This window comes from Grus americana, chromosome 1 (genome assembly GCF_028858705.1).
Source record: "Grus americana isolate bGruAme1 chromosome 1, bGruAme1.mat, whole genome shotgun sequence".
Classification (NCBI taxonomy): Eukaryota; Metazoa; Chordata; class Aves; order Gruiformes; family Gruidae; genus Grus; species Grus americana.
In genome coordinates this window covers 67,494,741-67,519,256 of record NC_072852.1, presented here as the reverse complement: position 1 = coordinate 67,519,256, position 24,516 = coordinate 67,494,741, and the positions used below count along the sequence as shown (strand labels likewise).

At 42.5% G+C, this 24,516-nt stretch overlaps 1 protein-coding gene across 6 annotated transcripts in view; it reads right to left on the bottom strand.

Moving 5' to 3' along the window:
- The window catches only part of DENND5B (DENN domain containing 5B), a 117,223-nt gene that overhangs the window by 65,684 nt on the left and 27,023 nt on the right, over positions 1 to 24,516 (bottom strand). For 3 of the 6 annotated variants that reach the window (XM_054847926.1, XM_054847917.1, XM_054847934.1), the window contains exon 2: positions 4,140 to 4,205. The exons of 2 other annotated variants lie outside the window; for them this stretch is intronic. In XM_054847926.1, the coding sequence (XP_054703901.1) occupies positions 4,140 to 4,205 (66 nt within the window). The remainder of the gene's footprint in view (positions 1 to 4,139; positions 4,206 to 24,516) is intronic. One more of the 6 variants, XM_054847899.1, reaches the window with a different exon arrangement.

Here is a 24,516-nt window from a genome sequence, read left to right as displayed (position 1 = left end):
AAAAACAGAACATGGCAGCAGAATAACCTCTTATTTTGACCCAGAAGTTCTTTGCAGAGGCATTAGAGATAAAGATATAATGTCATCCACTGATTCCTGAAGTTTTACAAGATAAAAATCCCAACAAGCAAAGCCAGCAAAAATTCTCTCTCCAGGTGTGCACTTAAACATACTTGGCAACATTTTTAATTCTTACTATCAAACAGTAATTAATGTGTTTGCATAATCAAATAAATATGCATGAGGTTATTTCCTAATTAGATCTTCAATCTTTCTTACATCTGACACAGTTTACCTTACAACTGTGAATTAGGAAAAAGGCAGATATTTGATACTAAATTTGTTTGGTTGCTTCTACTAAAAGTTTGAAGAGCATCTGGATAACTTCATTAAGTTCTCCAGCGCTAACAGCAAGTGATTGCTGGAGTCCAAATTTCTGTAAAGGTTTCTTTTTTATGACAAAAAAACCCCATTACTGTAACCTGATGGATGCTAACTGGGGAATTTGTGCAGTTCAGAGGCACTCATCACCTCTGCTGTTCACTGGTGGAGCCGTTTGTAGGTTCTTCAGGGGCCTGTTTTCCAACTTACGTTGTACAGGTGTTGTAAAAACTCCTTTTGCTTGAAAAATAGCCCACAGTGACGACATTCAACAACTAAATTGATTAATCATCTGGTATTAGCACATAACTGTAAATGGGAGTCCAGCAGCAATGCACATTAATCACATTTACTGTTTCTAATTCTCACTTATAGGCACCAAAGAAATTGGGGCAAGCTTTGCCCTGCGCACTGGATGCACTCGGGAGACCCCCACTTGCAGCACACCTACGACACATGGCATCTCAAGGGATGTGGCTCTGTGCACTTAGATTGAGTGGAACAGCAAACCGCCCAGCCTTCACCTAAATAACTTCCACACGTGCCCTGAAGCAGAGCACTACATACCTGGTAGCTTTACCTGTCTGCTTTTTGTAGCACAGCCTAAGCTTGTGGTGGAGCAGAGAGGGCAGCTGCTGCACAGTACCCGGTGTTGTCTTGCATTTAATGTCTTCCAGTGTTAAAGTGGCACTGGCTGAAGCTGGAAGCACATCAGACTGCTCAAAGGGATTTGGGAAGTAATCCTGGAAAGCTTCTCCACAGGAAAATATCTGCCTCTCTTAGTTTGGTGGCTTAATTGCTAACCCCACCAGATAAAACTGTACTTATTTCCAAGTTAGACCAAAAAAATATATCACTGGGAATATAAGTGCAGGGAAAGCCTTGATTTTTTTGCTGTTCGTGTTATTGAATATCCTTTGCCTCATTTTTCCTATAAACCACCCCTCATCTTTATGGGCAATATTCTGGCAGCATCTGGAACCAGGGGAGAAGAACAAGGTATATTTGCCAATAAACCGCAGCAATCATGAAAAAATCAGGGTTTCAATCAGCCTTTGGAAATGACCAATAATTTGCATGTTGCTGCAAATATATGTCCAGTCACTTAGACATGAGAGATGTCTAAAAAGTTTTGTTTATGAAGCACAAGCATTGCTTTAAGAACTCCAGCTTTCCAAAACCAGCAGTAACAATGTTCTAGTAGGCTGACAACATGGATTCATTTTCTCCAGGAAAATAAACAGCACAAATAACTTACCTTGGCAGAGTCTCTGCTGGATTTGTATTTTACTACTATGGTGGGTTTAAAAAATAAAGGTAAAACACATACACAAAAAATACAATTTCCTCAATCAGTGATCACAAGACAAAAGAGAAGAGCCAGGAAACCACACTGGAGTGAATCAGTCGGTCATTAGCTCGAAAGGACATGACATCACACCCTCCATACACAGCTGCCCCCAGGAAGCCAGGCAGGGTAAGCTTTTAGAGCAGATCCATAATTTAGGAAAGGAACAGCACAAGAATATGACAGAAAGCAGCCTGCGTGTCAGGGTGAAATGTCATTGTTTGGCCAAACTAGCAGGAAACACCCCGACTCTCACCAAAATGAGATGAGAGACGTGGTCTGTGACAGCCAGCTCCACACTGACAAGCAGCTGGAAGAGAATCACAGGGAGCAAAACCTTCTTGGCAAACATGAGGGAAGGGATCTGGATGGAAGGGTACCTGATATTATCAACTCTCAGCCTTCGCAGTTCTGAACTGCTGAGCCACATGTGGCAAATAAAATTTATTTAGCTGTTATCCTAGGCAAACAGTGAACTTTCATTAAATCTATTGGGTGCTTATTTAAGTGCTTGTTTGCTAGCTTCCAAAACAGGATTGGCAAGGCACATTAAAAATGAAGCAAGTATCAAATGCGAATTGAATCCATATTCTAAAATATTAATGGCCAGATAACAGTGCAATGAATACAGACAGAAACATCGTATTTGATGTGTGGTACCCATTCATGCAAACAGCGCATCTCATAGGGCAAGCTGCCTATCAGAGGCAAATTAAAAATTTGGGTTTGAATTGACTCCTTTTGCTTTCAAGGTATTTTCAAAAATCATTCAAGTATTTTTCAAAATTGTGTAAAATATGTCAGATTCAAGTTCCATTTCAATTGGATACTACCTCGTGTGTAATGGTACTTTTCAACAACTTGCACCTTCCCTTAAAGGCACTCATTCTTAGAGCTCTTTAGTTTCAAATTAAAAGCAAATGCTGAAGTTATGGGTGCTAGATCAAGAAAAAACATGCTATTTTGATTTTAAAATGAAAATATTTCTCAAAATTAAAAAAATAAGCATCTTCTGTGTATTGGATGAAGGATAAAATTACTAGGGAAATGCAGCTACAGTTGTGAGGTTGTCAGTCACAATGGCTTTCATATGAGTGATATGTTTTAATTCATTATCACAGTGACAAAGGCATACAAAAATATGTACCAAATAGGCAGAGGCATCCTCTACCCACACCCTCTGGTCCAGGGAATGTGAGCTATCTGTCGCTCCTTCCGAGCTCTGGAACGTAGACAGGAATGCTTGTGACCACAGAAATAAAAATATCTTTTATTCCTTTAGAGGAACGTACTGGGAGCACAACTATGCATGGTACTGCCCCTCATGGTGACAACCTCTTTGATAGCTATTTCTAATTAAAAGCGTTCAACACATCCAGCTATATTCTTTCCCTGCAGACAGAACTTTGTAAAGCATTGAATAACTGGATGGCCCTGCACGAGAACCAAGTAAATGTACAACGTGTGAGTGAGAAAACAACGTGGGGACAGGAATAATAGTGCTTGGCTGGGGAGCAATTAAGCTGTCAATTGTCGCGTTCAAGAGATGGTCAGCTTAAGTAGTGCAGAAACTGTGCTCTCCTGCTTTTCTTCTGTGCCTCACCATGACACCAAAGTGGCAGTGGTAGGCTGGTCAGTGTTCAAGGACATTAACTCAAAGACATTATTTCTGACCACATATTCTCATAATCTTACAGAGGAGGAGGGAAATGATATGAAAGGGAGGACTGGGACAAGGCAGACAAAACAGTTTTCATTCCAAAATTTTAAAATCTGAGTTGTCTGTGAGATGGTGGTGGCTTTTTTGGTGGCAGGAGTCATCAACATGTAAAGAAATTGATGGATCATATTTAAGCAGGAAGCCATAGTGGATTGTGGATCCTATCAATACATCTACATGATTTGGCTTTTTTTGTGTGTGTCTGTGTGGACCTTACTAATATTGCTATTTAAATTTAGTCTGCAAAACATGCTTCCTTGAGGTGTCAGGAACCTTTGGGTCTCTGTAGCAGAAATTGGTGGAGCTGGACCTTCCAGTACCCTTTGTCCATAAGTCTACATAACTAAGTCTAGTCAGATTTCTTTATAAGTATCCACTAATATGGCCTCACACAAGATATTGCTCAGTCTTTACCAAGCATACTGTTTGTATATCCATCAATATACACACCTGACACCACTAGTGGCATTTTGTTGCAGAGGGGAAACACATCTGCCAAGACAGCTTCAAGAAAAAAAGACTAAAATTTATCAGATATTGATTTAAATTAGGTAAGAGAATGAAAAAGTTGAGGATTTTTGGTTTTGTTTTTAAACTCTGACCCTTAATTTGATTCAAGGGGAGTTGGAAGACAGAAAATAGAGAGAGAGGAAGGGCCTGGTGATTGTTTTGTTCTTAACGCCTCTTTACCTGAAGTTTTGTCTGCAGTACCTGAGCTCTTGCCATGGAGATCTGCTTCTAGCCATTTGTACAAGACTACACAACATAACAAACAGAGATAAAAAAAACAAGTATGAACAAAATTAAAAGACACACAAATGTACTGGGGAAGGGAAAAATGTGGAGCAGACATTAAACACTCCCCCTTGCAATTTCTCTTCCCCCCACTACTGCCAAAGGGTACATCCACGTGATAAACAAACCCCTCCACGACTGTATTACTATAAAGGTGTTGAACGCATTGACAGACATTGTGGAAATACTTGTTCAAAATTAGTAACAAGATTAAATTCTCAGTACTTCAAACAGCATGCTGCTGTACAGCTTCCCTATTATGAAAGACAGCTTTGTTCATACATTGAGCCATTCCAGAGCCTGTGAAACTCAAGGGGGAAAAAAATACCTGTTCTTTAATTGGTGTTGAACTAAACCCAAGAGGTTTTCTTTAGTATAATACTGCTAGCCATGTTGTTACACCTTCAATGCTGTACTGCGTGCTATTTTTGTGACTTTCTAAAGTTATCCAATAGTTCCGTTCATCATTTCTGTCTCACAATAGGGTGATTTTAGATAAAGATTTGAATAAATAAACTGTGTTTATAACTTGGATGAACAATTTGAATCTCTTCCAGTAACAGCTACTCCAATAGGCACTTGTCATGGAAGAGCTTCCTGTTAGCATGTCTAACTGAGGTTTCTTCCAACTGGCCTGCTCATCTCCTGCAGAAAATCAAAAATGTTTTCACAGACACCATGGCATTCCTTTGTCAAAAAAGGTCCCATTCGTATGCTATGCAAAGGCATTATGCAATCCTCAAGTTAAATCTATTTTTATAAGCCTGAAGTGTACATTAAAGCTGCAGTACCATTGACCTCTCTGGTCATTCAGTTTCTAGGTGTAAATTCAGAGTATTTCCACCATGACTTCCTACTTGAGCTGTTAATCCAGGCGTCAGTTCAGAGGATCCAGATAATTCTGCCAAGGCTGCATTTTCTGGGAAGGCAGCCCTTGGCAGAGGGCACAGGAGTTCTTGCAATAAGGATTTTTAAATGTGAGTTTGTATTTTAGGGTCATTTTCTCATTTCTGTAGGAGGCATCTGAAGACAACCCACATTCAAATCTGCAGGATGATGTTTTTCCACTCCAGGTGTCTTAAACTATTTCATTCTGCTTTTGAGCTGTTTGAGCTAAACAGTTGCATAAATATTTAAATTAGAGGAAACAAACCAAACAAATGCCAAAGCTGGAGACTGCCCTTGCTAATGGCCCATACCCACAGTGCCTTTACAAGCCTCTCTGCCAGGTTGCCCTCACAGCTCTCCCCAAAAGTCCTTTGCAACATTATCATTCAAAGGGAATTTGGCACCGAGCTTCCATGGATTTAGCCATCACCTCTACAATGAGAAGAGCGAAAAGGAAAGACATAACAACTCATGAAGGGATGCCTAGCCAGATGCGCCAGGACAGGTTCTGGTTTTGCTATCGTCTTTGGTACTTTGACCATTCATCATCATCAGTCATCTAGCTAAACAGTCACAGAAGTTACGTAAACTCCTGCACAGGATGTAAGAATGACACAAGATCATTGACAACAGCAATATAAATACAGAGCTATGAACACTGCCATACAGCATAATTCTTTAAACAAACACAGTGTGATGTAATATGACTATTGCCACAACTTAATTACACTTGGAAAAGGCTCAGTATTTCAAAGGTCCTTTTAAAAAGGAGATTTGTTCACCTAAGAGTTACTGCGCAAGTCTAAATAAAGAGGAAAAGGCTAAAACCTAACATGAACAGTTTAGTTTGCCATCATCCCTTCCTTGTGACCTTGATTAAAATACTTACTCTCTGCCTACAGAGTAACATTATACAGCACCGACACCATCAGCTTCTTAAAATAGCCTCAGTCCCAGCTGCCAACTGACCACAGACATCCTGCTACACTAGCGAACAAGGATGAATGACACCATCCCTTTTACACAAAATTGCATCATAATCTTGTCAAATCCAAAAAGTCATGGCTTAAATTACAACAGTTTGGTTGATTTTTTTTTTGCAGTGGGGTGGGAGAAGTTTAATAAACAGGTACTGGAGGCATGGTGCTGCTACATGATTACCTTGGGGTCTGTCCCCAAAGGCTGGAACGGATTAGGAAGAAACAGTGGAACGAGTATAAAACTGGACCTATACTTATAAATATAGGGAATTATTTACACTTCACACCTTTATTTTCTCTAGAAATCAAGGTGTGTGGAATTCAGTGGGGCTGCTGGCGCTGCCACCCTGCCTTTGCAGCAGGCTCCTGATCCACTGCTGAGTGATACGCAGAGAGCGTGCCCCAGAGATCCTTGGTCTATCCTGTTCATATACAATAAGTGGCATATTTTCTTTCTTACTGCATTTTTATATTCAAATCTGCTGTTCATTTTGAATACTTGCTATGGGAATGAATGAACATTTGTATTAATAGAGAAAACACTTTGAGCAATAATTTAAAGTTCATTTAAATTTAAGTTTCATACATCATTATTCTTAAATTGCCCGCTAACCTTTTGGTTAATTACAAAGCAAATGAGTAATGTACATAACTGTATGAAACTGAAGGGTTTGAAATCCATCTCTCAGTTCCCAGAAGAACATTAACGATGGCAGAGTGAAAAATGTTCAAGCAAGACACTAGCTCAGGTCCTTAAACACAGCAGGATGCTAAAGCCCATCCGGTGAGGGAATCCCTGGCTTTGGAGCAACAGGCACCTGACTGCAGGCTTGGGCTGAACTGCCAAGGAAGAGAAAGCATTTTAGATGCCATCATGTCCTCCCTGACGTTTGGACAGCTTCCTGCTCAGTGCAACACCCACTCCCCACTCCTCCTTTCACGTGTTCACCTCCCTTCATGGACTGAACCCAGAATGAGGTATCCAGTCGCACCTTTTGCACAGGACCCCTTTCACGCTTGCACTTTCTACTCATTTACGAAGGCAGGATCAAGTTCAAATGTACCCAATTTCTGTGTTAAAACATGGCACCGCATTCTCAAACTGGTTTTGGAAATATACGCTCACAAACATCCCCCGCCCCTTTTCATCAGGATGGCAAGTTTCAGGTGTTTTGTTTCTTAAAAGCAGTTTCACCAAAGCTGCATTTACACAACAGCAGAGTGTGAATAAATTCACTGATAACACCTTCTGCCACCCTAATTAAGCTCGGCTTGCAAATCAGTACAAGAAAAGAAAGAAGCTTAATTTGGCCTGGACCATTTTCAGCACTAATCAACTTTGACATAAACAGAGCACGAAGATGCCCGTCCTGCAGCTCGACTAGTCAGCTATGTCTGATTTGGGATTTTGCTTTTTGGAGACTTTCTTTTTACCCATCTCACAGAAGCTTGAGACCTCAGTTCCCACTGTTAGGCTGGGCAATAGACTTTTCTGGTTTAAAGGAAGCCCTTGCTTTCTGATGTCCTCAAGAGCTGCCCCTTGATGTGCTGAGCCGCAAGGAGGATCCAAAGAACTCGTGGCTGGTTTTCAGTTGGCCAGCCTGCAAAACCTGGTCTTTGACATCTATCAGCACACTCCAGAAGGAAGCTATTCCAAATTTCTGAAGAATATTTTTCTTCTTCGAACGGCACAATCCACAACCCAACAGTGGCAGTTACGCCGGCAACTTAAACACTGTGGGCGGGGACAGCCTCTTCACCCTCCTGGGAGAAGGAGCTTTAGACAACTGGTTTTATCAGTGGGGCAAGAGGTGGATTTAGAGAGGGTGGACCTAGAACTAGCTTCTCACTATATGAGTTACCTTTTCACATGCCCTTTACAAGCAAAGGGTTACAGCAAAGCAATGCTTATCTGTTAAAGGTTGCAGCTGCTAAGCTTTATGAAAACTTAGTTATATGTGGTGTTGATGGGAAAGGGGTCCAGCAAAGAAAAAACTTTGTTTCTTGTAGTCAGGAAAGCTCTTTCATCAGCATGAAGTAGAAACACTCCCTCGTGTAGCACAAACTGGTTTTGTTTAGGGGTTTTTGTTTAAGCTGCTGCCAACAAATAATTGTCCTTATGACAGTCTCCAAGAGCCGATCTTCTGCCAGTTTTCAACAAATGAATCCTTTTAGAAGAAGAAAAGACAAAAACTTTCCACACACTGAAAAGTCACAAGCGCCCACAGGCAAGGCTTGAAGTTACCAGAGCTCCCGAATGGAGAAGAGTGGTGAGCAGGAACGAAGGTGCAAGCAGATGAGCCCACACAGCTATATCAGTCCTTAGAGTTGATACTTCCACTTAAAAGCGACCCAAGAAACCATTTTAATTTGGAGAATGCTCTCAGTTGCTTGAACCGAGCTGTACTACAATAACTGGAGATCATCATATTGCTGCAAATGCTTCCACTGCAGGCAAATCTGCCACCAAAGGAACAAGACATTTATACAACCTGCTAGATGACGCAGTTCTTATTAGCTCTTGAAAAAACAACAATGGAGTTTTGTCAACTAAAATGTTAGAACACTGCTAAGAGGGAAAAAGATCATCATATTGAAAGAAACATCAGTTCTTGTAACTATTCAGTTAAAATACCTCTTCTGCCACAAACACCTTTGCAAGAACCTACATGTCTTGGTCAACATCACCTGCAATTCTAGAAACTGTTTGAAAGTCAGACTGCTGCCAATGAGTTTACACAAGGGATCATTAAGAAGCTATCAGTGCACAGTAATTGTACATCTAAGCCACATGAAAAATATTCTCTATGCTTAAGTAAACCTTAAGTAAACCATGACTAGTTAGATACAGCTTTAGGTTTTTTCATTGCAGCAGAGCTCTATATATTTCAGACAAAGCATAACCAACCAGATTTATGCTTTACCACTGCTAACCATTTTGTGCCCTATTTCCAAGTCTACTGAAAATACAGAAAGCTGAAACCAGGACTCAGTCCCCATGCCACAGTAAAGTGTCAGGATTCAAATCGAAAGGCATGGACCAATACTAATTTCTGGATCCAAGCTGGACTCTAGATGGAAAACTCAAAGCACAGCAGTGTTTCTACCATGCCTCTAGATTTAGTTCACACTCCTACAAAGGGGAGCCCAGAAATGAAATTATTTGGCTTCCTTTAATGCCCTGAGGAGTATTAGGTGGTAAAGCATCTCTGTAAAGGTAGATCTCCTTTGAGAAGGCCAGAAAAATAATTGTCTCTGATTCAGCTTCTGAATGCGCCTGCATCTCAGACCCTTTCTTCCCTTGTCCCACTCGTGCCCACAGACATCTGGAAATGGAGATGATTCTGCAGGTGCAGTCCTAACCTTCGTCCCCCCAAAAATAGCACTTTGAGGCTTTTATCAAACTTCATCTCCGGTGTATTTTGGCTTGCCTGCTCTCCCAACAAATCAGCTTTAAAGTCCAGTATACACCTTCCACTGTCATCAACAAGATCTCTTAAAGAACACAGGTAAAGTCCCACAAAACAGGTAAAAGGGATCAGTGCAAAGGGCTCTGCACCTTAAAAGTCTCTCCTTTGCTAAAGCCCAGCAATGAAAATCAGTGTCTCGCCCCCTGTCCCCTCAAATTTCCACTGCCACTCCAGTAAAATATCCCTCTGTAGAGCAGTAGATACCCATGTAAAAACAATAAAAGTTTCAGGGATTTTTTTAGACCTTAAAGGTAAAAAGACCATGGAGAACCAAAAACAGGAACAGGGCACATTTCCTGGCCTAAAACAGGGTTGAAAAGAGCCAGTGGGAGTCTGAAAGAGGAGCTGGAGAGATGCACAAAAAGGAGAATAAGAAATTGAAGACCACTTCCACCCCAAGTGCATATTTTGCCTATTATTTTAGTGTCCTGCTAGTAGAAATGGAAGCAGCAGACAGAAATCTAAATAACCCTAAAATTACCTGGCATTTAAGCAAATGTTTCCTCTTTACCACTAATCTTCTAGTGCCTGGATCCCAGGTTGATTGGCACACTAAAAATACTTAGGTAGAAGGCATGTAATTGCTGCTCTCATTTTTTAAATCAGCACAAGTTGTCACTGACTACGGAGAGGCTAATTCCAAAACAAACCATATGGAGCCACCCCAAACAGCCACGAGAGCCCTCCTGGCCATTACACATACCCCATGCAAAACCAACAGGAGTTATGTTATGATATTTTACACTTCCCTTTCACATAAAGGGGAATTTTGTGGAGTTAAACAGAATGCTTCACGTAATGGAGCAAGCCATATCATGCTGTTTTGGAGCAGTAACCAAGCATACATTAGAAACAGGGTATTTCATACTGAGCATATCAAGGCTGGATTAGGCATGGACTATACCACAGCTGAACGCTCTTTAATACCTACAGTCTCTCTGAGTGTACTAAGGTCTGGGAGGTCTAATAAATACAGGGAAGGGCATGCAGAAGGAAACAATTAAAATGTATGGGTATAGCAACACAGCTCTGAAAATGATGGTGTCTTGGTGTGACAATGCAGGACAGCTAAATCTGAGCATCTCATTACAGAAAACAAGAGCATAATCATTTTGCATAGAGGAAGAAGTTGTTATTCCTTCAAATCAAGACAGGAGAGAGTCATTTATGGTGCATAAGGATGGGTTTCAATAGTTCCCACTCACATTCCCTATAAAACATAAGCCTACCAACTAAAAAGCATTATTCTATGGCAGAGAAAGCACACGTATAATGTATTCACAATCACATACATGTGCACACTCCCTCTCTCCCAAAGAGAGAGGACTGGCGGGAGCATTCCATTACAGGTTCAAAAGCTGTCCCCTGCACCTAGGGCTCTTCCCAGCTCCACGAAATGGCCTGAGCAACAATAGAGACGGTCCGCAAACCTGGGCACCAGCTGGCTCGTAACTCCTCACAGCACTGCGGTAGCATCAGGAGTTCCTGCATCGCTCCCACAGGATTAGAATTCCCATCTCAAATCAGACAGGATACGCACATGCCAGATTAAAGAGATGCAGGCATTTGCATATCTCTTCAGGGTTTGACAGGCTTCTGGTGATTTATTCTGCAACATGCAAATACACTGAAAGCATTCCTCCTCGATGCAAAGGTTAACAGGTCTGTGTGCATTGGATTAAATATTTACATTGAGGAAGCAAATTTTTTTGGATACTTACATAGGAAGCACACACAAGAGCAAAGACCCAAACTATAAATACTTTAAACAGCAAATGACAAAGATCTCAGTAATTACATAGCTGCGAGTTTACTTAGCAATAAGCTAAGCAGAGGGTAGCTGAGCACAAGTATTACTGGATATTTGCTTAAATAAAGCCTGCAGTTTTATTATCAGGCTGAAAAAAATACCTTCTTGTAAAGGACTGTAAGACAATTCACTAGTATTAGATTACCACAGACTATAATGAATATTTCAAGAGTTTCACACATACACAAAGAATCAGTCCAATGGGGCTGGTCTCCGAGTTATCACAAGAACAGGCGGTGCATGTGGCAAACAGAATTCCCCTTTGAAATCAAAAAGAGTATGCACATACACCGGTTTAAAGGAATCTGAGCACTCGCATAGATCCTACAGCTGCAAATTCAAGGGTCATGAAAGACTTACAAAACATTCAAACTTCCAGTGAAGCTTATTTATAAGCCAAAATAACAAAGCTTCAAAAGTACACTTGTTCTGCCTCTGAAAAAGGCTGCTTGTTAAAGCAGGAGTTCATCCTGGGCTTTGAATTCAGCAAGGTTTATTCTCTGTTTATATCAATATGACAGACTGAATGTGACATTTTAATTCAGAAATACAAAACTTCAGCCTGAATCTGTGGCACCAGAGTATCAATTTACAAAGAGCCTGAAAAAACAGGTATTTTCGGTCAGCTATAAAATTAGTGCAGTACCAGTTCTGATGGTGCTTCTTGTTACCCCTTCCCAAAGAAACATCTTTTTGCCACCTATCCCAAAGATCTGAACACTTTGGAGTGTTTATCCAGGTATCTCCCTCACCTTTCCTGCTCCCTTTCTAAAACCAGTACTTTCCAACAGAGCTGGTTTAGGCAGCAGATTAGCACTGAGCCCCGTTTCATTCAGGTCAGTAACACTTTCCACTTTGCAGTGAGGGTAGATAGATGCCCTTGTAACGATCCTGCAACGGCACTATCCCGTATCACCTTCCCCCCTCTCCATTGCTTCTTCCATGTCTAAAGAGACAATGGATGTTGATGCAGCCCACAGGGGTAAATCTTGAGCAGCTGATTTAATGGCAGCAAAGCCCGAGCCCTGTACGGGTACAGCTCCTTCTCCAGTTCAGATCAAAGTGCGGTTGCCCTACCCAAATGATAACACACAGACTCACGTGACTCCACAACAGTCATCCAGGTGGACTCTCTGACAGAGGTTTGCACTTTATTAGGCAAACGACAACATTGCTTCATCTCCCTGATCTGTCAGGGCATGTCGAAGAAGCCATGCAATCAACATTGTCTAAAATAACTTATGTTTCCAAAGACATTTTAGTTTCTGCTTTGAAAACACAACCTTGTGTCAACCTGTAGAAGTAAAAGCACTTATTTCAATACACACTTTGTCCTGACAGAAGGTCAGTTTGTCCCTTTCCCTAACCTTTCTTTTACTTAATAGTTTGGAAATTGTGCTCTTTTGAGAAAGATGTATCCTATGTGATTGTAGCTCAGTAAGCAAGCTACAGTAGAAGTGTATTCCAATCACAAAATAGCACAAAGCTTTGCAAAGATGCCCAACAGAAAACTTCTGCAGTGGCTTCTAAGAACAACCTACACCTCTAATTAGCAAAAAAGGGGGGAGAAAATTGCCTGGAGTTCCTCTGCAGCTTTAACCTCAGTGGCTACCATAGAAAAAACAAGCAATGAATTATTTCTTAACATCAAGCTCCGTGAAGCTGCAGACACTCAGCAGCAGCAGCGATGCTTCAGGCACCACCTGAAGCACCACACCTCCTCTCATCTCTCCTTATTCCCAGCCCTGCATCCAAGCTTTTGGTTCATCAGCTCAGGCATTTCCACTGGGGAACCACACAGGTCAGCTGAGCCAGATGAAGGATACCTGGGGGAGAAATGGAGGGATGGAGAGGGGAAAGCGCTGCTTTCCATACCCTAGCTGGATTTGTCTTCCCATCTAGTTCATCAAAGCTGTACAAAAACTGTAGGAAGAGTGGGAAATAGTAGATGAAGGAGAGCAGGAGGAATGAGGACCACACATGCTGGCACTACTACCCAGAACAAGGGAATACGTTCAAATGCCAACAAACCCCACAATGCCTCAGAAACTGAAAAAACAAGCTGCACATCTATAAAATGAACTTCTAAGCACCAGCCAATTGGGCTCACAAAGAGTACAGGAAAGCTGGGCAATACAATAGTCGTGCACTACAGCAAGAAGCATAAAGGTGCATACATGTGTATTTATTATTTTAATATTATATAGCTTTAAGCAGAAGAAAAGGTTTTGACCACAGCTTTTTTCCCCCATATTATTCAGAAAGCAAAACTCCCAAGTCAGATCATGAATTTGGAATTCGCTGTGCCTCTGGACATTTCAAGTCCAAGCTGTCTCTTTCTTTAAACCCCTGGTCTATGCCAGCTATACACCTACAAACCTTGAATCCACACATGGCCCTTAAGATGGAGAAAGGAGCTGCAGCAGGTTGAATTTTCCTGAAGAGCTCTTCTCCTCAAAGATGAATAATTAATTCCCTGACAACCAGAGCAGCTCCGTGTTTCTCACCGGATGCCCTGAGGCAGAAGAGGCAGCAATGCACTGCAGGCTGCTTCAGCTCCTCCAGGACCAGCTCGGGAGCTGCTGCAGGGTAACCTGCACCTAGACAAAGGGGATTTCCCACTGGGACATCACGAAGACAGGCTCAATAGGATTTCAGCCTTGTTTCATCTAGCACTTCCTTTACAGCCTCAACTCCATCTAGAACATCAAGGTCTGGTCTATAAGGTAGACCTTTTCCTGTCTTAAAAATGCTACCTGTTGTTTCCTCTCTCATCTTCTCACAATTTCAAAAAGGTCACCAAATGCAAAAAATCCCCTTTAGTAGACAATCATGACATTTGAAGTTTTGTACAAGTGGGGAAAAAAAAAAAGACAGAAAAACAAAACCCCACAAAATCAAGAAGAGATTGATTGAACATTACATGTCCAAGCTCTTCAAGAGCATTAGAAATCGAGAAACTGAGATCTGGACAGGAGGGGAGCCCTGAACATAATGATCAAGCAAGAGAGCATGGGTAAGCATGTAGGACACTAGACCACAGCACTAGGCATCACAGGGAGCATCAGAACCCTTCCATTTTTGTCAGGGACACAGGATCTGTTCAAACAGATTTGCAGAGACAGTCTCGCCGCTCTCTCCTAAAACCCGGTTTGTCATCACCAAGGTAGGAGACGAAGCGTTCCAGCATCCCTTTAGCTGCCATCTGTGCTCCCACAGGGAGGGGGTTCAAACTTGTCAAACGCCTTAAATTAAAAAAAAAAAAAAAAAAACAACAACCTCTTGTATTAGAAATGGCAAGAGGTGGCACTTTCAGGGTAATAGCCTGAAGCCACTGGCTGTCAGCAGAGCACACTGCACATGATTAAGCATGAAAAATAGATCCCCCCAGAATCCAAGTGTAACACTACATTTGGGAAAGTTGCTTTTGAAGATCCAGAGACTAACAGAGAGACTCTGAAAAAGCAGTAATTTGTTTAGGGAAAAAACCTAGCCTTTAAGGATAGAAGATAAAAGGAGTTTGGGTTACAGCAAATCTAGTTCCTGTTACTGGCCCTCCCTCTTTTAAACAGCTATTTTCGATCACTTTTGTCAGGGAAAGAACGAGACATATCATTAGCATGAACATGGCAGGTAAGATGTTGCTAGAAGATGACTATGGAAAAGGAAAAAAAAAAAAACACAAGAGGAGGTGTGCTCTGCACAGCACGGTCCAGTTTGCCCTGCAGTGTGGGAGGTGAGAGCAATGAGGGACTAGATACTCCCCAGCCCTCCGTGTCTGCCCTGCCCTGCCTTACAGCGCAGGCAGAGCTCCTGCACCAGACAGGTTTCTCTCACCCAAGACTGGCAAAAAAACACCAAAAAAACAACCAAACAAAAAATAATCAGAGATACCAGAGTTGGAAAGATTCATATATATATATATTTTACACACATACAATGTGGAGACCAACTATTTCAGTGAGTATTCCAGGATGTGCATTGGAGGGTCCTTTGAAAGCCCACCCATTTCTGTTACTGCCTAGCTGGAAACCAAGTTTTCAAAAAATTAGGGTTTTTTTTGTTTGGGTGAGGTCTTTTAACCTTTTACTCCCAAACCATTTCACTGCCCTTTAGGAAAGCAGTGTTTCAGAAAGCACTGACGGTAAGGGATATTCTTTTGCCTAATTAATAACCTCACACCCACCAAACGCTCCACACTGTCAGAGAGGGCGTTCAGGCTTTACATGAGCTTTGGTAACACAGTGCCATAACTTGTCACACCCTCACACCCAAAGCAGCCAGAGTCTCACCAAGGTCCTCACCAGAGCTCTCTCACATATGAGTAAGCACAAGGCAAGGCTGGGGACTTTGGTCCCTTCTTCACCAACACCTGATGGATTTTTCTACTGATGAGGGCACTCAGAAAGCCAGTCTGTTCCTGGGTGTCTGTTCACTCATCTTAGATAGGTTTGTTGCTAATGATTTTTCCCTAAGAAGGAGGATTTCGTACGTTGTGTAGCTTACAATTAACTGGGGCATCTTAGACCAGAAGGTCTGCTTGCTCCCCCTAAATAAGCTTCCTAAACAATGACAACACGCTTAACATGTGGCAGGGGCACGGTTCAAAAGTTCATTTGGGCTTAGCTTTGCACTAGAAAACAGTTTTGATGTGTAAATTTAGGCAGATGCAGATTTACCTAGAGGTTTAGGAGGCCTAAAAGGCATTTAGAGCATGGCTGTACCCACTGGGGATAATACAGGCGCATATCAATTTTATGTGGTTATACAATGAACTGTTATAGCTACAGTCAGGGAAGGATGACTAATACTGAGCAGATACACAAACAGACGGACCCCCTAACAGAGTCGGAGAGGAAGCTGGAGAATTTTAGGCGTAGGATCACCCAAAACACGTACCTGTGAAAGCAGGAGGATCAGAATAACCAAGTTGGAAAGGACCTCTGGAGGTCCAAGCCCCCATTCAAAGCAGGGTTGACTTCAAAGCTAAATCATGCTGCTCAGGATCAAGACAGAAATAATTTTTGAGATGAAAAATTGCAAAGACAATTCAATAGCTCTAAGGAAGTGAGAACAAAGAATGACATCAACATTTCAGCATCTTTGGAGCAAAACCACATAATTTGGAATCTCTGATTTAATGCTTTCAGTGCAAACCAGGAGGCACTCTTGAACCTGCAGTGTAAGTACCAGGCAGGAAAACAGACTGCGAAGCACTGGAGCTGTGAATCAACCCTTGCTAAGCCTCAGGTCTTCTCTCAGAAATATCTCCACCTCCCAGCCTTCATATTGTTTAGTACTAACACATCTATTATGGTATAACGTAAGACTAGCAGCAGCATCACTAACATCATCTTTGGGCTGGAGATCACCTTATTCATTCCCCCCTCCTCCCCCCCTTGCCTTTCCAGGGGAAGAAAGCCCAGCATACTCAGAGGAACCACATGCATCTCCTGGATATTACAGCTCCATGGACACTGCACCTTCTCCTGGCTTTCGTATTTATGAACACATACAGCAAATCATGCCGACTTCTCACTGTGAAGCCACTTTTTTTGGTAGTTGGCTAGGGACTTTCACAACAAGCAAGCCCAAGAAAAATACTCCGTACAGTTTCAGCGCCTTTCCTTGCACAGCTGCATCCTGGGCAGGACTTACGCTAATCCCTCCTGAACAGCCTTGTTGCTCTTGCCTTGTTACAGGGCAGCCTGCCGCAGCCCTCCTGACATTGGTTTAATGCTGATTAGTCCCGACACAATTCTGGTGCAGGCTTCCTGCCAGGCGAGGGAATGAACAAAATTGGTTTGTGCACAGGCCAGACGACAGCTGCAGTCACTCCAGCTCAAATCTGTTGAATAAGGACCCTTTTCTTGTTTACCAAGATGAGGCTAAATTAACCCAGCGTGAGACAGAAGGACAGAGCAAATCCTAAAAGCCAGCGATGCCAACCTGGCTCTGAAAGTGCGAGATGCAACTTGGTCAGGCCCCATGGCTTGGGCTCAAATAAGCCACAGGGAAAGCATAAGCTTTGTGTAAAGCGACCCCCCAGCACAGCTATGAGCTAGAGTTTTAAAAATAAAGGGTTTGTGGGGGTAAAGAAAATGACAAGCAGAATGCCCTCAAGTTTTTTTCAGAGCCAGAGAGACATACTTGGAGCATATTTTTCATTATTTCTTTTTCCTCCAGCTCTAGGAAGAGAGAAGCCTCCAGCCTCCACAAGCCCCCTGCCCCCCCACCAGTGCCCTTAAGGCAGCAGCAGGCCCTGTTCTCACTACCACTTTTTCTGCCTAGTCTGATTTTCTCTTATGCTGAAAGACTGGAATCAATCTGCATTTATCCAGCTAATTTAAGATACATGTAGTGTGGTATTAGGCTGCACTATAAAATTTACCAAGCATACAGGTATCTCCAGACTGCTGCTAAAGGAAAATTCATCATGCTTTCTAAAGTCATTCTGGTATATATGGAAGAACAGACAGTCTTTAGGTCAAAAACCATTAAGGCTGACAATATATTGTTTAGTCCACAGAATGTAAGTAAAATTAAGATGCATCAACACTGAGAGCAGCTTAGATGATTGCTGCTCTTGGTTTAGAGATGGGAAAATAGGGAAAGAAGGAAGAGTCGAGAAAGATTCAATCTGAAGATAAACAGCCAAGTTATTTTTTGATAAAGTGCTTATATCTTCCTCATTCACTCATTCTCTGGTTTGGCTAAATCTGCGTTATGTGTAGCTGCAGAAGCCTCCTGAATAGCAAGAGGTAAGGAGAGGCCTTTTGTTTCTTGGTGTAGTCTGAAGGGAGATTTCTGTCATCACATAAGCAGACGCTTCCTTGTTTTGCTCCTTGGGGAGCACCTTGGGCTACTATGTTCCAGCTCTCCACGTGTAAAAGATACTCACCAACCTCAGCTACAGAAGTTTCTAAAATTAGATGCCCTTATCAGCATGCTGTCAGTAACTACCTCTATAGCAGTATTAGCTATGATGCTTGTTTTTAAAATGCAGAGGGAATCCTGTTTGGAAGGTTTACTCCTCAGGAACGATTTATTGATTTGATCTGAAGCATCACTTCTGTTTGCAGAACAATGCACAGATCTCTTGACATGAGTTACAGAATCCGTCATCTTCCCAGAGGCAGCAGATGCACAGAGGCAACACTTGCACGTGAACTGCTTTCACAAACTTATTGTCAGCAAGGCTGGTATTATTCAGGCTCTTGCAAAATTGATTTAATGGAAAAGTAACACTGCTGAGCTCTCTGGTCTTTGAAAAACTTTAAACCTATATCCAAAATGGATACACCACCACAGGATTTTCCTTCTAAATGAATATGAAAAAAATCTGGCTTTTGGCCACTTGCAGGGTTGGCTGTTCACTGATTGGGGGTTTACGGATTCATTAAGTAACTCCTCCTTTGGCCTGAATATTCTTTGGATGCTTCCAGCTCTGCAGGATGCTCCTTCCCATCATGTTTCCTCCCTCAAATGCCAGAGACAGAGCTCCTGTCCACGTCAGCCACAGTTCAGGCACCACTTGGCCTGGTTTCCAGTCCCTGCATGGCCTGATCCAGCAAGCAAGCTTCAAACGTTTTACAAGCATAGTATCCTCCTCACAAAATGCAGCTATGGCTTCTTTCTAAGGGAATAGCAAGGGTCTGCTTTAATATGGCATAAGAGGTAGAACACAGACATGAAAGATTTGCTCTATTTGGGGATTTTTTTTTTGCTTACTGGAGTGGTGATAGACTGGGTCTAAATTTCCCTCTCCCACCTTCCAGAAGAGGCATATCAACCAAAAATGGTTTAGTCCACAGAAAGGAAGTGCACCATTAGTACGTTGGAAGGAGACATGCAAGAAAGATCTCAAATGTAACCCAGTGGCTTGGATTTCCAGTCAATGCATAAACACTCCTGGGGTCTGCTCCCTGCCCAGCTTCATGGGCATGGGGATCCTCCTAACCAGCCCTTAAATAAGGGGGGGTAACCATGGCAGGGGAGTTGGAACTACATGATCTTTAAGTTCCCTTCCAACCCAAACCATTCTATGGTCCTATGATAATGGTGTGAGAGCAGGGAACAGCACCCAGGCAGCTGTGGAGAAGGCTCTGGGTGGTACCTCCTTCCAAGTGATGTGTATAGCCAACAAAAGAGATCCCAGCAACTAAAGGCAACTAAAGAAAGATAGTCCTTATTTTAGGCTTACTACATATGCCACCTACAACACTCCAACAGAGCAATATGCCACCTTAATTATAAAGTCCATTAAAAAAGTTTTTTCCTGTTAACAGGATTTGGGTCCCCTATGTTCCTGAACAGCAGAAAGAGCAAGGGAAGAAAAAAAAAAATAATCTCTTCAGTTTGTTCTGTTCAAGACCACTGAAAGGAGGGCTGTGGTAGGGGAAAGGAAATGGTGTCTCTGAAAGAGTGAAAAGGAAATGCATCAATTAACCTTTCTTATTAGTTTATTAGTGGCTACAGAACTCCAGTTTCACATAAACTAACCATAAATGAGTCAAACATAAAACTTAATCTATTTTCTTGCATCCTACTCTTTTTACAAGAGATGTCCCTTCTTTCCACTCAGGTACAGCACCCAAGATCTAGGACAACTGTAGCACCTTGACTGAAAAGGTAGCACCTTTCTCCACTTCATTAAGAACAAATAAAACACTCGCCTGAAGGACTTTGGCAGCTGTCTTTGGCAATAAACAGTACCTTCCAAATATCTGGGTATCTGCAGAGGAAGAAGGCATGTCACCCTTCACAGGGCAGAGTAGGGCTCTCAGTATCAGAACAAGGTTCTCAGAGCTATTAGCTGCTACTTCATCATCCCTGCAAGAAACTCCCATCAAAATCCTGCCAAAAAGAAGGAATTTCACTAAACTTTTTGCTGGCTAGTCTTAGACTTCAATCTTGCCCAGTAGGAAAACCAAAGGAACTGACATTTCTCAGTACTTTTAGGTGTCTAGATGTAGACCAAAGGAACTCTGCATTTAAAGTCATTTGAGGAACTTGCTGCAGAATGACCTGGCCATGCAGAAACCAGCCTCAGGTCACAGTCTAAACACTTTTCCCTCATCAGCCATTCAATAGACAGCTTTTACATACAGGGAGAAGAAAAACCCAGTCTTACTGTTGATGCTGAGAAGAAAAAAAGAAACTTTGTTAAAAGACAAATATAGACACAGAAGGGAGGGGGAAGTACAAAATGAACTTTTATATGTCTATGTATTGACAAGACAGAAGTGTTACTAATTTTAAATTCAGAATTTATTCATGCAGTTAACAGCTTTTCTGAAGTTCCCCATTTTGTCTCCAAGACTTACTGTTTACAAAAAGATAATCATATCAAAGACTGAAGGAGATTTTAAGCATCTCAAGATGAACACCAATAAACCACTAGCTTCTGGAACAATAATTTCACTTCCCTGAAAGTAGTAGACCGGGGAGAAAGGCCAGTCTCTTAGCAGTCAGCAACCCTCACTAAATGGTTCAGTAAATGTACCATGGCAGAGTTATTTATTGCAACAGTGCTGGAAATTCACCTCCACTAAAACATTATTACAGCTGAAGCTTAGCAGAAATCTCAGATCCAGCACAGGACAAGCAGCGCATTCATCATTCTATCATCCCTCAGAGAACGGTCAGTCAAATGAGTTTCTGTTAATCACTTCCCTACGCTATTCCCTGTGACGAAGTTGTACAAGTCACCTCAAGTGACTCGACTACCATCATTGCCGGTCGCAAGTGAAACTTCATAGCGTGCAAGGTGCACTGACCATGGTTACACCCCATTTAAATTTACAAGGTTCACATGGAAAACTCTAGTGATTTGCCATCAGCCCTCTGGCATGTAAGGCTTAGTCAGGCACCAGACCAGCACACAGCTGGCTGTCTTCTGGGGAGATTGGGGGTGTTAAGAGGGACATGAGGGTCTCCAAAGCAGGGAGAGACAGCCAGTTGTTTGGCTGGCAGGAGGCAGTCCAAGAAACACTAAGTCTAGTTTTCCTTTCATCCCTGTTCACCTGTTTTTCTCAACTTTGTAACTGTGTTGTCCACATTTCAATCTTGTGACTTTTCATTTAAAAACAAAACAAAACAAAACAAACTTTTATGTTTACCTCAAGCTCAATAGAGAAGATTTCAGGTCAAGTGATGAACACAAGACATTCCCTTTCTTCAGGGCTGCTATCCCAGAAACGAGGGCACTGGCGCACCGTCACTGTGCCAAACCCTCTTATCCTCTGGATATCCTGGAGAGAACAGTGTGGCGCTGAGGAGGTGGCCGCTCCAGGACGGTGCATGGCAGTACGCAGCCAGGCTGGGTCCCTGGCAGTAGCAGGACAGGGGGTGAGAGCATCTGTGACCCCCAGGGAGCCCCAACCCAGGAGCCAGGTAGCATCCACAGTTCAGAGCTGAGCCACAGACTCAAAGGGCAGAGTCCACCACCAAAAGCAAGTAATTAATCACAAAGTGTGATTGGAAACTATGTATGTATTGCCATGGTTTGTTGCTTTGCTGCTTTTCCACCCCATGCCCCAACAGTTTATTGCTATTTCTAACCCCACTGGCCCCAGGTATTACTGACACTTTACCACTGAGATACAAGCAAGGATTGCTCCAGTAGGCACCACACTATATAATACAGCTTGAAATTATTCAGAGTAGGAAGCAGACCCCTAATTCACAATTTGTAGTCCGGCCACTTTCCATTCAGTCCCTCCCAAACCATCTCTGTTACAACTCCGTATTTTTTTACCCTAATTTTTCCTTTGGTTTGACAACTCTTACAAATTGCACGTGACTTGAGTTGCAAGCAGTGTTACCAAAGAGAAAGAAGGCTTGCATTATGTGATTATGCTCCTCTTTTATGATGATCTTCCATCCATTCTTTACAATAATTTAAAAAGCAAGACAAACTCACATATCCAGAGAGCAGCTATAATAAATGTTCTTCTATTTTCTCAAGTGTTATTTATATAAATGCCTAATTACCCTGGGCTTTTTGCAGTACAAAAGCTGACTTCAGCCTGCTCACATGCCACTGGGCTTAAGGATGTTTTCACAAGGGCAATGCTTTTAAACAGGAACCAGAACAAGCCCCAAGAGGTCAGTTCCCAAGCAGGTAACATGCCTTCCCATAGCTACCATTCACCCTGCTCTCCAGTGGAAACCCTGCGTTCACAGCATTAATGAGATAACAGAAGCGACATGTCAATCTGCTGCCCAAGGAAAGTTAGGCAGAGGAAGAGGCTCTCTGGGAGAGGCAGCTCAAGGCACACCCAAAGCAGGCAGGTGCTGCAGGACCACCACCCTGGAGAGATGGAGAGGGGCTGCCCAGCTTCTCACTAATGTGGGGAGGGTCAAGAGGGACATGGGACAGTCCCATTGCTTACTGCCAAGCATCTTCTCCCTTGCACCCCTCCAGCGGCCACCTGGGCCCTGCCGTGTCCTCTCCAACTTCCAGGCAAGAGAAGCCCAGTGCCCTAACCTGCCTCTCCAGGGAGACCAAAGGATGAGCACCTGGAGACTGCAGTGGTGACCCAATATGCTCTTGTGCTAGCAAAAGTAGACAGTGAAACTGGGTAAGTGGGGAGAGCCCTCTGCTCCAACACAAAGGTGGGCACAGGGTGGGGATGAGAGAGGGAGGAGGACACCATAGTTTCCACCAGCGCTGCTGTGTGCACTTTCTCCCTGGCGACACGACGGAGGGAAGCACCACAAAATGCCCCAGCTGCGAGGAAAGGCTCGTGTTCATTCTCAGATGGTAAAAATCAATCATGCACAAGGCAAATCCACAGGAGACATGGGCTCCATTTGTTCTAGCGCTCAAGGAACTGCTGGTTGTTTGCTTTAAATATGTATTATTTCCTCACAATAGCAGTTAACGTACCACTTATAACTCCTGCCACGTGATAGGAAGGTGTACGTTGATGCTGGTTTGTAGTTTGTATGCAAGTCACCTACAGCTAACCCAGGAACTATCTCTTAGAACTGCACATAAAGAGTGCTTTGCAATTTAAGTTAGCACTGATAGAAGCGGGGGGGGGGGGGGAGAATAAATCCATTTGCATGCAGAACAAAAACCTGTCTCCAGGGGGTCTGTCTCCATCATCTTCTAGCTACTGTTTTCCAACAGTAACAGCCACTAATCCTCAGAAAGATACGCTTCCACTCAAAGAGAAAATATTGCAAAGAAAATGAAAGAATAAATTGCAAGTGTAAAGTTGCAATACTGATAGCAACTGTTACTTGAAGATTTTCTGTGCCCTTCTGGCTCCTATTTAGCAGGTTTCTGTCCAGTGTAACCATAGGAACAGCAGTGAAGAGTCTCATTTAAAAGCCTTCACTTCAGCTGGTGGGTTAAGTTATGAGACTGCAATGGGCTTGAATATTAAAAACATTCAAACGGCTCTAAAAAAAAAGCTCAATTTGAATGGGAACTGTATGACTGTATTGTAGGAGACAGACATCTGTGTTGTAAACAGACGCAGTGCCCTGCCAATAAATCGGCAAGGGGAAGCCTGACACAAGCCGCCCTAGAACAAACAAACCCTACTGATGGAGGTTACTAAAAATCAGGCTCAATAAACAGGTTAAGAACACAAATCATGAATTGCTTAACACACTGTGCTGCTAAAGCTGAAACCATATGTTTCCTGTAGCTGTCGTTTTGTTTAACGGACCACAGCAAGACGACTGGATGAACAGCAACGGTCCTCAGTAATATGACAACTTCACTGCAACATTCACCCAAACCAGTAAATTTTATATCCTACATTTTACTTAATCTTTCAAAGTATAAAATGACTCAGTTCTGGCTCATCATCTTTGTTTCAAGAAACATAAACAAACACATCAGCTATCTTAAAGGAAATCCAGTCAGAGGAACAAAGCCAACCAAATACATAGCCCAAGTAGACTAGGAACATTAAAGGGAGCACTCAGGGGCAAGTGAAATAAAAAATGATGGATCAAAAAGGTGTGCCTAGGTGCCCTGTACCTATGGACTTACACCTTTCTCCTAAAGAACATTAAGATAGCCACTATTCTAAAGCTTCTGTTACTTTTCACATGTTAGCAGTAAGACTCATTTGAAAGCATATTTGGAGACAGGTTCAATT